Source organism: Astyanax mexicanus, chromosome 15 (genome assembly GCF_023375975.1).
Source record: "Astyanax mexicanus isolate ESR-SI-001 chromosome 15, AstMex3_surface, whole genome shotgun sequence".
NCBI lineage: Eukaryota > Metazoa > Chordata > Actinopteri > Characiformes > Acestrorhamphidae > Astyanax > Astyanax mexicanus.
The window spans coordinates 5,229,990-5,245,045 of record NC_064422.1 but is presented as its reverse complement, the minus strand read 5'-3'; the positions used below and the strand labels follow the sequence as shown (position 1 = coordinate 5,245,045).

General features: G+C 39.2%; 1 protein-coding gene across 2 annotated transcripts in view; it reads left to right on the top strand.

Moving 5' to 3' along the window:
• LOC103032919 (protein bicaudal C homolog 1) overlaps window positions 1-15,056 on the top strand; it is a 170,151-nt gene that overhangs the window by 49,415 nt on the left and 105,680 nt on the right. For both annotated transcript variants that reach the window (XM_022669361.2, XM_022669360.2), the window contains exon 3: window positions 13,455-13,524. In XM_022669361.2, the coding sequence (XP_022525082.2) occupies window positions 13,455-13,524 (70 nt within the window). The remainder of the gene's footprint in view (window positions 1-13,454; window positions 13,525-15,056) is intronic.

Here is a 15,056-nt window from a genome sequence, read left to right as displayed (position 1 = left end):
AGCGTGAGGAAGAGTGAAGTACAGTTATGTAGAGCCAGGTAGAGGAAGATATGCTGGAGGTAAAGTGAGGTAGGCTGGATATAAAGTTAGGTAGCATGTGAAAAAGTGAAGTGCAGTCATGTAGAGCCAAGTATTGGGAGACAGGCTGGAGGTAGAGTGAGGTAGAGTGTGGGAAAGTGAAGTACAGTCATATAGAGTGAGGTAGATGAAGGCAGACTGGAGGTAGAGTGAGGTAGACTGGAGGTAGCGTCGGGTAGCGTGAGAAAGAACGAAGTACAGTCATTTAGAGCCAGGTAGAGGGAGACAGGCTGGAGGTAGAGTCTGGTACAGTCAAATAGAGTGAGGTAGAGTGAGGCAGGCCTGAGGTAGAGCGAGGTAAAGCAATATGAGGTAGAGATCCACAGTAAATGCACACACTAAACTAATTGCAACCAAGCTTTATTTGGGATACAGAACACTGCCTTTACCTAAATAAAAGCTATAAAAATGGAACACTTTTAATATCTTTAATAGCACAACTATCAATTCGGACTTGGTATCAGTATCCGTACTCTGTATCGTCAGATACTTCAAAATCTAGAATTGGTATTGATGCATCCCTGAAATTGCACAGTGAAACAGCCTAAAATATTGTGCTTTAGTTTAAGAGCCATATCTCCACCCTATCACACCCAGTCTGGACTGTTCGTTTATCTCCTCCCCTCCCTCTGTTTAGCTGGACTCGGTACACAGGTTGTGAGGTAAAGTGCGGTGCGTGTGCCGGGGGGAGTGATGGATGAGGCTGCTGGTCCGGGGCATGTGATTGGAAGGTCATGCCGGTGTAAAAACACGCTTCTCAGTGGGACAGGGCTCCTATGGAAATAGTTGTTGCAGAGTCCTGCGCCTGGGCCAGGCTGCTCCCCACGCCTCCGAGCTGAGATGACTCCGCTCTGCCTCTCTCACTGTCTGTCTGCCTGTTTTCCGCTGAGCTCCGTGATGAAGTGTTCTGCTTGGCCTGGATTCGTTTTCTGATCTTTTTCTGACGCGTTCTTCTCACGAAAACAAAGAGCCGAGGGTTTTTCCCAAGCCTCAGACCTGTATGTCCATTTAATTTTTATTGTTTTCAGTTTATGAGCTGCACTTTTGTTTTGTAGTAGAGTTTTTTTTTGTTACATCAATTTATTTTTGTTACATTTTTTTTTATTTTGTTAAACTATTAATACTTACTTACCAAAATCAGGGTCTTGGTAAGTTATTGTTGAAATAGACAAATGTAGACAAATGATTTTACCAAATTAAAAACCACTGGAATATAATCAAGAGGAAGATGGATGATCACAAGCCATCAGACCAAGCTGTGGCATAAAGTTATCCAAAAGCAGTGTGTGGAGACTGGTGGAGGAGAACATGCCAAGATGCAAGAAAACGGTGATTAAAAAAACAGGGTTATTCCTCCAAATATTGATTTCTGAACTCTTAGAACTTTATAATATGAACTTCTTTTTGCATTATTTGAGGTCTGAAAGCTCTACTTTTTTGTTATTTTGCCGGTTCTAATTTTCTGCAAATAAATGCTCTAAATTACAATATGTTTATTTGGAATTTGGGAGAAATGTTGTCTGTGGTTTATAGAATAAAATTGAATAAAACAGCAATGTTCATTTTACATAAACATAAACCTCTAAATAGCAAAATCAGAGAAACTGATTCAGAAACTGAAGTGGTCTCTTAATTATTTCCAGAGCTGTAAAAAACTCAAAATGTCAGAGTACTTGAAGCAAGACTTGAATCAAAGTAAAAATATTTTAAATTTGGACAAAAGAATCATAATAACTTGAGTTGTGACTTTTTGCCCTTAAATAACTTAAAATAAGGTAAGAATTCTAAGTGAGACTGATCAAAGTCACCCTTACAATATTAAAAATTATGTTACACTTAAAATCCATAATAAGACAAAAATTCTCAATAGGGGAAAAAAAAGATTTAGTGCTTAGAAATAAGAGAATTTTACTTGCTAAGCTCTTGTATTTTGCTTTTTATATACAGTCATTTTTATACAGTAGTGGCTGTAATTGCTGCAAATAGTGGCTCTACTAAGTATTGTAGATGGTGGAACAAACTACCTTCTACTACCAGATCAGGAGAATCTCTCACTATCTTTAATAAACTCCTGAAGACAGAGCTCTTCAAAGAGCACTTACTCTCCTAACACCTCTAACTAACTACCTTCTACTACCAGATCAGGAGAATCTCTCACTATCTTTAATAAACTCCTGAAGACAGAGCTCTTCAAAGAGCACTTACTCTCCTAACACCTCTAACTAACTACCTTCTACTACCAGATCAGGAGAATCTCTCGCTATCTTTAAGAAACTCCTGAAGACAGAGCTCTTCAAAGAGCACTTACTCTCCTAACACCTCTAACTAACTACCTTCTACTACCAGATCAGGAGAATCTCTCACTATCTTTAATAAACTCCTGAAGACAGAGCTCTTCAAAGAGCACTTACTCTCCTAACACCTCTAACACACTAACTACTTCTAACCTCATTTCCTTCTTCCCCTCCTTCACTCCTCTATCCTATTATTTCCCTTCGACCTCCTTTAGGCCCTGTCTAAAGATGTTTTACCTTTAACTTTTGTACTTATAAGTCGCTTTGGACAAAAGCGTCTGCCAAATGTAATGTAATGTAATGTACTGATGTAGGGGGGCTGAATACATTTGCGTGTCATAATTTTCAGATTTTTATTTGATAATTTTTTTTAAACCATGTATCATTTTCCTTCCACTTCACAATTAGGTGCTACATTGTGTTGATCAATCACTTTTAAAAGATAAAAAAAATACATTAAAGTTTGTGGTTTAAGGTGATAAAATGTGAAAAAGTTGAAGGGGTATGAGTACATTCTTAAAATGAACATTGTTTTGTCATATCGTCATATATATATATATATATATATATATCGTCCAGCCTTAGTGTGTGTGTGGTCTGATTGTTATTTAAAAGAGCTCATGATCTCTGATAGTGAGAAGGTTGTTTTGGATGTGATGGGACGTTTCCTCTGGTTGGCTGGATCTCCGTCCTAGCGCTCCATGCTATCCCTGATGAGCTAATGGTGCTCAGCAGGTCTGGTGGCTCTGTCCGTCACACTACAGCTCAACTTTAAACAATGCCAGCGTGAAATACGACCAGCGCGCTGCCCAGGGTCAACAATTCAGCTTTAATCTGAGGGCCGAGCGTCCCGTCTGACTCTAACGCAGGAAACACAAGGCGGGCAGTCGTCCTGCCTCAGGAGGCTGAATGAAAAAACGAGTGGGGGAAGCTAAAAATAGGTATGAGATGTGCTTATTAAATCATGCCGGTCCGAGCCTGTGGTTCTCTGGGCTTTGTAGTGCTGCTCCTCTGGGCATTGAGGAGTCATCTGATGATATAGGCATGATGGGTCATGGATTGGAGTTCCGTCAGCAGGAACGTGGGAGTTTTCCGTATTAGGAAGGCCGCGTTTGATCCAGAAGAGGCTGTTTTTATATTATTCCACTGAGTAATCTTCTGCTCAGTCATTCCAGTGACAAAGTGCTCAGTTACTTCACTCTCCAGTCACTGTACTCTTTAACAAAAGGATAAACTTTATCCACAACATTATATTAGGGGGTTTTCACTAGGGGTGCGAATCTCTCAGTGTCTGGTGATTCGATTCGATTCTGATTTTTGGAGTCACGATTCGATTCAGAAATGATTTTCGATTCTGGAACGGTTTTTCAATTCAAATGGCCTATAAATTTTGTTTAAATTATGTGAGAAGATAAAAAGATTAAAGCACAATTTAAACAAATAGAACATTTATTTAAAACAATAAACTTACCTTATTAAATCTTTTTGCAACATACTGTACCGCGGAGCTCACCTACTGTCACGCGGAGCTTTTTAACTGTACCGCGGAGCTTTTTAACTGTACCGCGGAGCTCACATACTGTCCTGCAGACCTTTTTAACAGTTAAAGAGTTCCGCAGGACAGTTAAAGAGTTCCGCAGGACAGTTAAAGAGTTCCGCCGGACAGTAGCTGAGCTCCCCTGAATCAGAATCAGTTGATGAGTTTGTTTATTTGGAGCGTTTTCTCCCTCTGTTTGGTTTGGTTTCACACAGGCATAAACCTAAATGCACCAATATGTGCAACAGTAAATTATGCGAGCAGGCTGTGTCCTCTGATTTGTCAGAGCTGTCTGGTGTGGGAGTAAATATAAATATACGAATAAAATAAAAATATAACAATAAGATTCTGTGCTCGAGCGCGTATGTCTGTGCTTTAACACTGAAAGCTGAAACACTGTGCTTTCAGACACAGTGTTTGGACACAGTGCAGAGCAGATGTACACATAGTAAACTGTTTCACGTGGCTCTGAGCAGTGAACGCAGCACAGACTGCGCGTTCATGGACACAGCGTTTGCTCATAGCTGTGGTAATTAGCGTTATCTGGCTAATATAGCCAGCGCAGTTTAAACTGCGCCTTATACGCAGTTTAGCTCAAATAAAGCTCAGATCGAGACCGGATCACGTTCTCACTACAAGAAAACCGATCCAGAGTTCGTTTGCGACCTCCTCTAGTTTTCACACCTGCTCAATTAAACCGCACTAAAGTTACAAACGGACCAGAGTTCGTTTTAATAGGACCAAATAGTGCTGGTGTGAAAACGCCCTTGCATGTGGGAGACTAGGATTAAATTTCAGGTCTGTATGACTATGCTGTGCTACACCAATAAGAGTCCTTGGGCAAGACTCCTAACACTACAATGGTCCGCCTCTGTAATAGGAATAACCTTGTAAGTCTCTCTGGATAAGAGAGTCAGCTAAATGCTGTAAATGTAAATGCAGATATTGATACATTAAATAAAATGAGGTTCTCCATTTGCCTGTATAAAGGTAGTATATAGTACCAATCACATGTTTGGATCATAAAAAACACAACAGCTTAGCAGTAAGGTGTCGGGTTTTACTATTATTTTGCTTGTAGTTAACGGCAAGTTAGTGGGAGAGTAGAGTATAGAGGAAGGGAATGGGCCTAGTGTTATAACCCCAGATGTCAGCCCCAAATCCCAACCTTCTCATTTAATGTTTATATATATATATATATACATATATATAATTTATTTTTATTTTTTTTCTCTTACATTGTAAATAAATACTAAGGTCATCCAGACTATAAAGGAACACATAAGGAATCAAGAAGTAACTCAGTATTAAACCAAACAAAATACTCTGTGAAGCATTTAGATGCTCTTATCTGGGGAGCTGTTAACTTGTGGTTTCTGATGCTGGTAACTGAGGTAACTCTTGCTCTTGCTTTTCTGGGGTGGCCCTGATGAGGGCCAGTTTAATCATGTCATTGTTAATGGTCTTTACGACTTGAGGATACTTTCAAAGTTCTTAAAATATTTCAGATTGACTGACCTTTTTTAAAGCGATTTTTTTTCTTCTTGCCATAATATGGATTAGAAATGACTGAAATGAGTATTTAATTGAAGTAATTAAGTTTTGATAAGTTCACTTTCACAAGATGTTCAAAGCTGTCATCTAAGCAACAGATGCTACTTTGAAGAATATATTTGAAAATATAGTTTGGATGACTTACTGACTTATGAATTATTGCTATTATTACTATTAAGTTGTAAGTATTAAAATAATGAAAAATCACTGAATTTAAGGTGTTTTCAAACTTTTGATTGGTTCTGTATATTAATAAAATGAAATAAAATTCAAATAAAAATCTGATAAAATAGTAAATATTTTTGGTTTACACTGTAGGCAATCAAATGGAAGCTAAAGTAAATGTAAGCAACACTGTTTCTTATATTTTCTCCTATTCCACTGTGTTTAAAACACTTTTACAGCCTCCACTGGTCCTTTGTCATCCCCAGCTAACACTCCAGTTAGCCCCGCCCAGTCCACACGTCACCCTCTGTAATGTGTGGAGAGCCAGCGTGTGGGGAAAGCTTGGTGTTCGTACAGCTTGTGTTGGAGTTCATGCACCCGGCGTTCTCTGAATCTGACCAAAAACACTAACAAGTGCTAACCCGGCCCGGTGGACCCAGCACGACCCAGAGACCCACAGCCTCAGCTGAATCAATAACCGGTCACTTCTTCTGCCCGGGCGGGTTTCATAACGACAGCCCAGAGCTGTTTGTACACAGCCAGGCTGGAGTGTTGTCGGGGAACAGCTGTGGTGTTGCTCACGCTGGGGCTGTGGCAGGAAGCAGGTGCCAGAGCTCAGCCTGCATGGCAGCCCATTCTCACACACAGCTCAGCAGGAGCGTTCACAATCATGTGGGAAAAGATTGGAGAGATTTACAGGGTCTGATCATCACAGTTTTTTTTACATGTACAACTCTGTCCAAAAATGTGGACTGTCTGTTCTGAGTAAGGGTGGGTGATATGCCTCTAAAATACTATCACGATATTTCAGGTTATTTTTGCGAATAACTACAGTACCAGTCCAGATTTTTAATATTATAATATAGTAATATTGAAGACTAATATTAAAGCTGTAAAGGAACATGTGCAGAATTAATTTGTAAACAAAATACTAGTGCATCTTAAAAAAATAGCATAGAATATATTAATAATTCAGTTGAAAATGTAAAACTCATATATTATATAGATGTATTACACACAGAGTGTTTTTTTTTATTTTAAGCATTTTTTTTTTGTATTTATTGTTAATGATTACGGCTTACAGCTAATGAAAACCCAAAAATCAGTGTCTCAGAAAATAATAATATTATAGAAGACCGATTGGTACTTTTGGCAGTGTGGGCAGTGTGCCAAGTCCTGCTGGAAAATGAAATCTGCATCTTCATAAAAGTTGTCAGTAGCAGAGGGAAGCATGAAGTGCTGAAGACTTTAGACTTGATAATAAAACACAGTGGATCAACACCAGCAGATGACATGTCTCTCTAAACCATCACTGATTGGTGGAAACTTCACACTAGACCTCGAGCAGTTTGGACTGTGTGTCTCTCCACTCTTCCTCCAGACTCTGCTCGCTTAATTTACAAATGAAATGTAAAATTTACTGATGATCAGTGATAGTTTGGAGAGGATGTATCAGTATCAGTGTCACTGTGGGCACAGTCACTGTGGGCCAAGCCAAAGACTTAAAAGTACCAGCAACAAGTCCAAAAGCCAGGGTGTGTTTTGCGAGTATTCTGCAATACTTCTTATATTACAAGACAATTCTCTACGATGCTTAAATTGCATCTGTGTTACTGAAGAGGATACAATACTCCTAAATAAGCAAATACCAGGAATTATGGATTTATTCTAGTCCGTTTCACAACCAATTTAACAAACAACATTCTTCGACACAGGTTTATCCTATTCATTTGATTAGCGCTACCTTTTGGAGTAATGTAGCAGTAACTTTAAGTTTATAGCACCTATGTTTTAACAAATATATTTGATGCCACAATATGTTAAATTGTTATACCCTAAGAATACCCTAAGAATACTTGTCAAAGGCATTTACATTTATTACTAGGTAGAAGTATAGATATTAGGGTTTAAAATACTTCTGTAGAAGTTTCTCAACTCAATAAGCTTTTTACTCGAGTAAAAGTGTAAAAGTATTGATTTCAAAACTACTTAAAGTATAAAAGCACAAGTAATGTAAATGGAAAAAAATAAGTGCAAAAGCTTACACAGAGTCCTATAGTGCACTACCTCCCTCCCTAAAACACATTTAACTAAAAGTCATAATGACTATAATGTTATTTCATTAAAATGTTAATGTTGATAATATAATTTGGGATGCACTAGGCTGTTCCCTGTTTCAGCTGCATATATGTTGATTGTAAATGAATGTATTTTATTTAGTAGAATGTAAATATATTAAAGTTAAAGTTTAGTTGGACTGGAGTTTATCTGGAGTTCTCTTGAGTCTCTGCACGGATCATCTTCATACTAGACTACATACGTCTGCTATGTTCTTGCTGGAGTGTGTGTGTGTGTGTGTGTGTGGGGGGGGGGGGGGGGGCGTGTGCAGGTGTGATGGATCACAGTATAAACCAATACGGAGTCGGAATGAAATATGTTTATACTTCTATACATCTAATCACAGTCAGATTCACTCAGATTCTATTTGGATGGAGAGATTTATCTGGAGAGGGGTTTTATTGAACGATGAGAAGCTGTAATGAAAATAAGCAGAAATGAAATAGGAGTAATGAGGCTATTTTTAAAAATGTAAGGAGTAGAAAGTTTAGATAATTGTGTGAAATTTGTAAAAAGAAGAAGGAAAAAGTTATTAAAAAAAGTATAATTACTTCAGTAAAGTATAGATAACCAACATTTCTACTAAAGTAGGATAACAAAGTATTCTGATACCTTTGATAGTTGTGTTATTCTCTACAGCACTGTGTGTGAAATTGCTGAATTTTTTTTTTTGTTGTTATATGAGCTTCAGTTCCCAAAATCACCGTTTTAAATCAGTGTGATTAGATCTTACATGTCGGCCTCCAGGACCTGCAGAAATACACCACGATGTCCAGATGTAATAGGGGACCAGGGTGAGTTTGTTAAATTGACGTAGAAATACCTGAGGTGTCCCGTAACACCTCGTAAAACACCGCGGCTGCGCCGGCCCTCCTGACGAGTGTGTGTGGTCTGTTTAAAAGTGTCGCTCAAAAGGAGGCGGCGCTGCCAAAGTCAGCAGTAACATCAGATCAGAACCGCGTTCACACGGAGTGAAGTCAGAGAGTGGAGGGCTGGCCAGAGTCATCCAGAGTTTGCCACACAGGCAGCGGGGTTCTTCACGCCCTTAATCGATAATGAACCGTAAAGGATGTGCATGGAGAAAACAGGAGCATGGCTCACGTCTGCTGGAGCCACTCAGAACAGACGTCATTCTGCTCACAGCGCTGCAGAGGACTTATCAGCCAGACTTGCAGAGATTACATCAACATTTCTCCAACAAGACTGGTGTTTGTGTTTGTTATTCTGTACTGTATACTGTACATTTGGTCCGGTTAGTTTTGGTTTTACTATGGCGGACGATATGGTAAAAATGTATAATCACTATATATTTTTTTTATTTCAGACAATACTCAAAAAAAAAACAAGTAAAGATGTGGCCAACTTACAATTTTAGCACTAGTTGTTCCAACTAAAAATCTTTAGATCTTTATCTTTAGATAATTTATTTTTCACGTTTTAAAAAAACTTCAGATTTTAGGTCTCACCAGCTTAAAATTTTACTTTATGTTTTTATTTGGCCTCATTTAAATTATATGAAATGTGTATTGTAAGTTCTGCTGACTACCCTCTATAATAAACTTAAAACATTAAGTTCATGTAGTTTGTGCAACTCTATATATATATATATATTCGAAATATAAGGCGCACCAGATTATAAGGCGCATTATGCGACACTAATCTGGAATGTTTCCTTTCTAATTCAGCATGTCTCGCCACTGGGTGGTGGGTAACTAAGTTAAGTTAAGCTAAGTTAAGAAACATAACTGTAATTATGAAAAAAAAAAAATATTTTAAAGTCAAACGAGCGCTGGATGTTAATCTACACAGATTTATCTCCTGAAAACTGTCTATTTGGGTGAGTAAAGTGCTTCTGTTTATTTATCTAGGTGTCAGAAACGAGCCAAAGAGTCTAAAAGCGGAGAGAGTGCGCATTTCTAGCGCAGAAAAACGGGGCAAAAGAGTCTAAAAGTGGAGAGAGTGCGCATTTCTAGCACAGAAAAACGGGCCAAAGAGTCTAAAAGCGGAGAGAGTGTGCATTTCTAGCACAGAAAAACGGGCCAAAGAGTCTAAAAGTTGCCGTAATTAAGGAGTTTTATATTAAGAGAAACATCAATTTGAAAAATCTTAGTTTACACAACACTGTCAAAGATAAAGATAGTAAGTCAAGTAAAATGGTGTGTAAATGAAATAATCAGGAAAAAAGTATTATTTAAAGTGGTATATTTCATTATTTGTTTTATTTATCCTTCTGGCCCCCAACAAAAAAGGTTTGGACACCCCTGAATTAGATTAATTAATTGGGCCAGATTCTGCCTCCCAGACAAAATTAGACTCCCCTTTGCAGGCATGTAAAGTGTAACAGATTCCTGTTTAAACTGTAAATAAGGGTAATCTACAGTTACAGTAGATACAGGAGTCATGAGTGTAAGTGTTGGTGTTTATATGAAGATGAGTCAGTTTTCAGTCGTTCAGCTCTAATTGCTGCAAAGGACTTATCACCCAGACTGGGATTACATCACTGGGCTTGGGCCGGGCGGTTTTGAACACTTTTCAGTGCTGTCTGTTGAGCTTCCTGGCTCGTCCAGTAGAGAAAACAGAGCGTTACATCAAGTTAGTTTCTTCCACCATTTGTTTTAGGGCTCCGTGGCAGAGTTTGGACCCTGTCATGCCTCTTTGATGCTGCAATAGCCTGCGGGTTGACTTTTAACATTTGAAATTAATGGTAATACTCCACACTTTCCATGCCTGTCTTGGCCGGATCGTTGCTCGCACCGTGACTGAACATGGCAGTCAACTAGGTGGACATGAAGCCATGCTCGTAAACACTTCCACTGCTTCCACCGCCTGCATATGGATCTGCCCTGTCCTAATTTCCGTGGCTTTTTTTTCTCATACTCCATTTGTAATGCTGAAAATATTCAAAGGGTTTTTTTCCTCTCTCCCCACCCTCTTATAAATCCCTAGTTTCCAGAGAGAAGCCGAGCAGTTTCTGCTGTTTTTTTACTGTAAATGTTTCAGCGCAGGTCCATGTTTTTAATTGGAGAGCGGTTTCCTCATTCAGCTGGACACAGCTGGACATGTGTTACAGGGTGATGCCGATACATAGCATTGCAGGCCTGGCAGCTTTCAGCTTTCAGCAGAAAAGGTGATGTAAAAGGTGCTACTTTTAACTGCCAGGACCAGTTTAAGCACTACATACATCTGTTTACATCTAATAATGGCCCTCAGAATTTATTAGCATGTCGCCTGAGTGATGACGTGTCTGTGTGTACGCTGCAGTGAATTTGCCCCGTCTAAATTTAAATGTTTTAAACTTTGGATGACATCTTAATGACCTATTAATTAGAGTCTCGCACTGCTGATGTGATTTTATGCAGCTTCACCTTACAGAATTAACGTAGTCCTGTAGAAGTGATATGTTTGTGGCGGCACGGTGGCTTAGTAGTTACCACGTTCACCTCCCAGCGCTGGGGTCTTGGGTTCAAGTCCCTATCTGGGTGGAGTTTTCATGTTCTCCCTGTGTCTGTGTGAGTTTCCTCCGGGGACTCCGGTTTCCTCCCACAGTCCAAAAACATGGAGATCAGGTACATTGGATATTTCAAATTGCCCAGAAAAATTGAATACTCTAAAATTGATCTGGTGTGTTTGTGTAAAGTGTATGTGTAAGTTTGTGTGTGTAAATGTATGTATGACTGTGCCCAGGTACAGAGATTGGCACTCTGTCCTGGGTAAATGCTGTAGTGCCCGATGCAGTCCTCCTGTTGCTATTTAAACAACACGGGCGCCAGGTGGGAAAATGATGTTAATGACGCTGCCACCACCATGATTCACAGTTTCTTTAGGGTGATGGGTGGTTCAGCATTTAGGTCAGGAATTTCAACTTTGGTCTTATCTGTAAAAAACACCTTCTTCCACATGTTTCCACATGACTTCTAATGTCTTTCTTCTTGTTACTTTTCCACAAAGTAATATAAGTGCACATAAGTGCACAAATTATAGTTGTTCTGTGGACAGATTCTCACACTTAAGCTGAGAATCCCTGCAGCTCCTCCAGAGTGACCATGGGCCTCTTGACAGGCTGTGACTCTAAATTGTGCTGTCCTTTTCTGGGCTTTGTAGGTTTGCAGTTGTATACCAAACTCCTTCCATTTAGGGATGATCGATTGAACAGGGTTCTTTGACATGTTTATAGCTTGTAATATGTTTTTATAACCTAACCCTGCTTTACACTTCTACACAACTTTATCTCTAACCTGCCTGATGTGTTCCTTGGTTCTCATGATGCTGATTGGTCACTAATTTTGTCTAACAAACTACTCAACTCATCCTGAAGGCAGTTGGTTATACTGGATTTTTTATTTAGGGATATCAGAGTATAGGGGGCTGAATACAGATGCTAAACATAAAATCATCTTTTGATGGATCCACATTTTGGTCCTTTGGTCCAGACTGGGGTTTGCAGCCCCTTTCACACCTGCTGTTTTTGTTTGGTTTGAAAGCTGAGGGAGAAAATACAAGAATTCAGCTTTGTTTCTTAGAAAATCTGCCAGAAATCTTCAGAGGAATTTAAATGTTCTGTTTTCTTGGCTCCTGAGTGGTCTAATGGGTAGTTAGTAGTGTCATTAATCACCTCTAAAGTGACTTTTTAATTCAGATCTCAGAAGTGGGGTGAGTGGAATGCGGGCCACTATGTGAAGTATGTTGGACCCTCTGTGGTACCGAGTAATGGCAGCAGGTGTCAGCTAATCCAAATCCGTTATGAGAGCGCTAAGAGCTCTTTCAGTACATTACATAAACTTTCTTCTCCAAATTGCATCAAAACTTCATCAAAACACAAAGAACCACAATCGGTGCCTCCCTTTTTTTTTTACAGTAAATTATAATGATGGGATAATGAAAGCCCCTTCAGTGCAGAAAATGAGCCAGTGGAGCCAGTACACCACACATACACTATTTTTTACATTATTTTTTTTATCTTTATCTGCCCTCTCTGCACCTTATTCCCATCTCCAAATAAAAATCAAATTAGTCCTCAGTGTTAGCCCCCCCAAAAAAGTGCTGTGGTGCTCTATAGGTGCCATAACAATAGGATACACTTAGTATAGTAGAGTATAAGTATACTCTAGTATAAGACAAAGTATATGGTTGCCAATTATGACAAGATTTAAAATATAATTATAAAAAAAACATCCGAAGAATTTGTTTCTGTTTTAGCCCTTAGCTAATATAGAGGCTCTGATTGGCTCTGAGTTTGACTCTGTGTTGTCCCACCTTAATTTAAAGTAGAGATTCTGATTGGTTCTGTCGCTGAGTTTGGCTTTGTGTTGTCCCACCCCCAGCTGAAAAGGAGATTCTGATTGGTTCTGTCCCTGAGTTTGACTCTTTGTTGTCCCACCCCATCTAAAATACAGATTCTGATTGGCTCTCTGTTGTCCCACCTTAAATTAAAATAAAGCTTCCTGAGTTTGACTCTATCTTATCCCACCCCAAACTAAAATATTGATTCTGATTGGATCTGGACTAGTATGTTTAATTACTAAAAAAAAAATCAGCTATTAATGGAAAAAATATGGTTTAGGGTTAACGGCTCTTTAACAGTTAACATTGTGAAACCTGGACTGTGTGGAATTGTCTGTACTGTGATATGTGAGCGAAGAGAAGAGCTTCTAAAATAATGTTTAAAGATAAAACAACAAAAGAATATCTGTTTATTTATTTTTGAACAGGTCATGGAGGAGACCAGTACTCAGATTGCATGGCCTTCAAAGCTGAAGATAGGAGCCAAGTCTAAGAAGGGTAAGGAACAGTCTGTTTCTCTCATCTGTGAATCTCTTTACTGAGTGTGTGTGTGTGTGTGTGTGTGTGTGTGTTTGTCCTCTGTGAGTATAAATGTGCTGTGGGGACTGAAAGATCCTATAATGATTGACGAATATGAAATTTGGAGACTTTTAGCTGGTAATGTTAAGTATTATTAGGTCGAGTTGATTTTGATTTAGTTTTAGTCTTAGTCTTTTGACTAAAATGTATAATAGTTTTAGTCACATTTTATTCTTTTGGTTATTATTAGTTTTAGTTCATGTTTAATCAACAAAAACAAACATTTTAGTCTAGTTTTAGTCTAATGAATTTCAGTCAAATAAAAAGTACCGTATTTTTCGGGCTATAAGGCGCACTTAAAATACTTATTTTTTCCCAAAAATCGTCATTGCGCCTTATAATGCAGTGCGCCTTGTGTATGGATTTTGCTTGTGTTTACTGACCTCGATTTTTATGTGGTACACGGCGCTCTGTTGTGCAGAATTCCTCACCCACGCCAGAAAAAGATCCCCCTCTTGGGCTAGCGCGCGGTTACCTTTGACTGCCGTACTGCCTCTCGGCTGTGGTTCAGGGTAGCTAGTTTCCACTGTAGCTCCGTGGCCAGAACAAGGTGCCGGTAAACTTTCCTTTCCACCCGTTCTGGGGTAATAGCACAAACTGTTTCTTTTTAGCGCCCACTTCTAAGTAAAGTTAACCTCTTAACACGCGCTGGCCCACCGGCGGGCCAGAAATATTTAATATTTCATAACTGGCTGTGTTTCTGAATAGTTATGAACAGTTACAGGTTCAATATAGACATCCAATATACCATTTTAAAGCTTAGAATCTCTGCTTTTGAGCTATTTAGCCTATTTAGCGGAATATCCTTTCAGAAAATAAACATTTAGGGCGAAATATGCCTTGGTTATGATTTTAATAATTCATAACTCTCATATTTGCGTTTATCGTTCGTCCATATTTCATCGAATGCGGTCATGTCATACACCATTCGAACCGTCTGGCTCTCCGGATTCCAGAACTGTGCTTTTACTGTAGGATGTATGTTTCATGAATTAGAGCTGCGTCAGAGCGCATGTTTCCAGTAATAAAAGGCTCTCCTTTTGTTCTGGGGTAACCTCCGGTCACTGCCGCCACCCCCCGAACACACACCCGCGCTCAGCCACAGGTCCTACCTTCAAAACGCGTCCAGACTAAAGAGAATCCATCAATCCAGTCTCCTGTAATCCACAGTTATATCCAAACAGCGCTGGAAATCACTTCATCCAAAAATGAAACTTATCCAATCTTTATCTCTGTTTTAAAACCGTTTTATTCACCGAATTCGGCACAACACGCTATTATAGTCAGAAGCCTCGCGGAGTAATGCGGTACTTGCTGTGCTTCAACATAATATTATGGTCTGTCGGAGCGTTGCGGCTACCGTTGTCAGGAGCGTCGCGGAGTAATACGTACTTGCTGTGCTTCAACATAATATTATGGTCTGTCGGAGCGTTGCGGCTACCGTTGTCAGG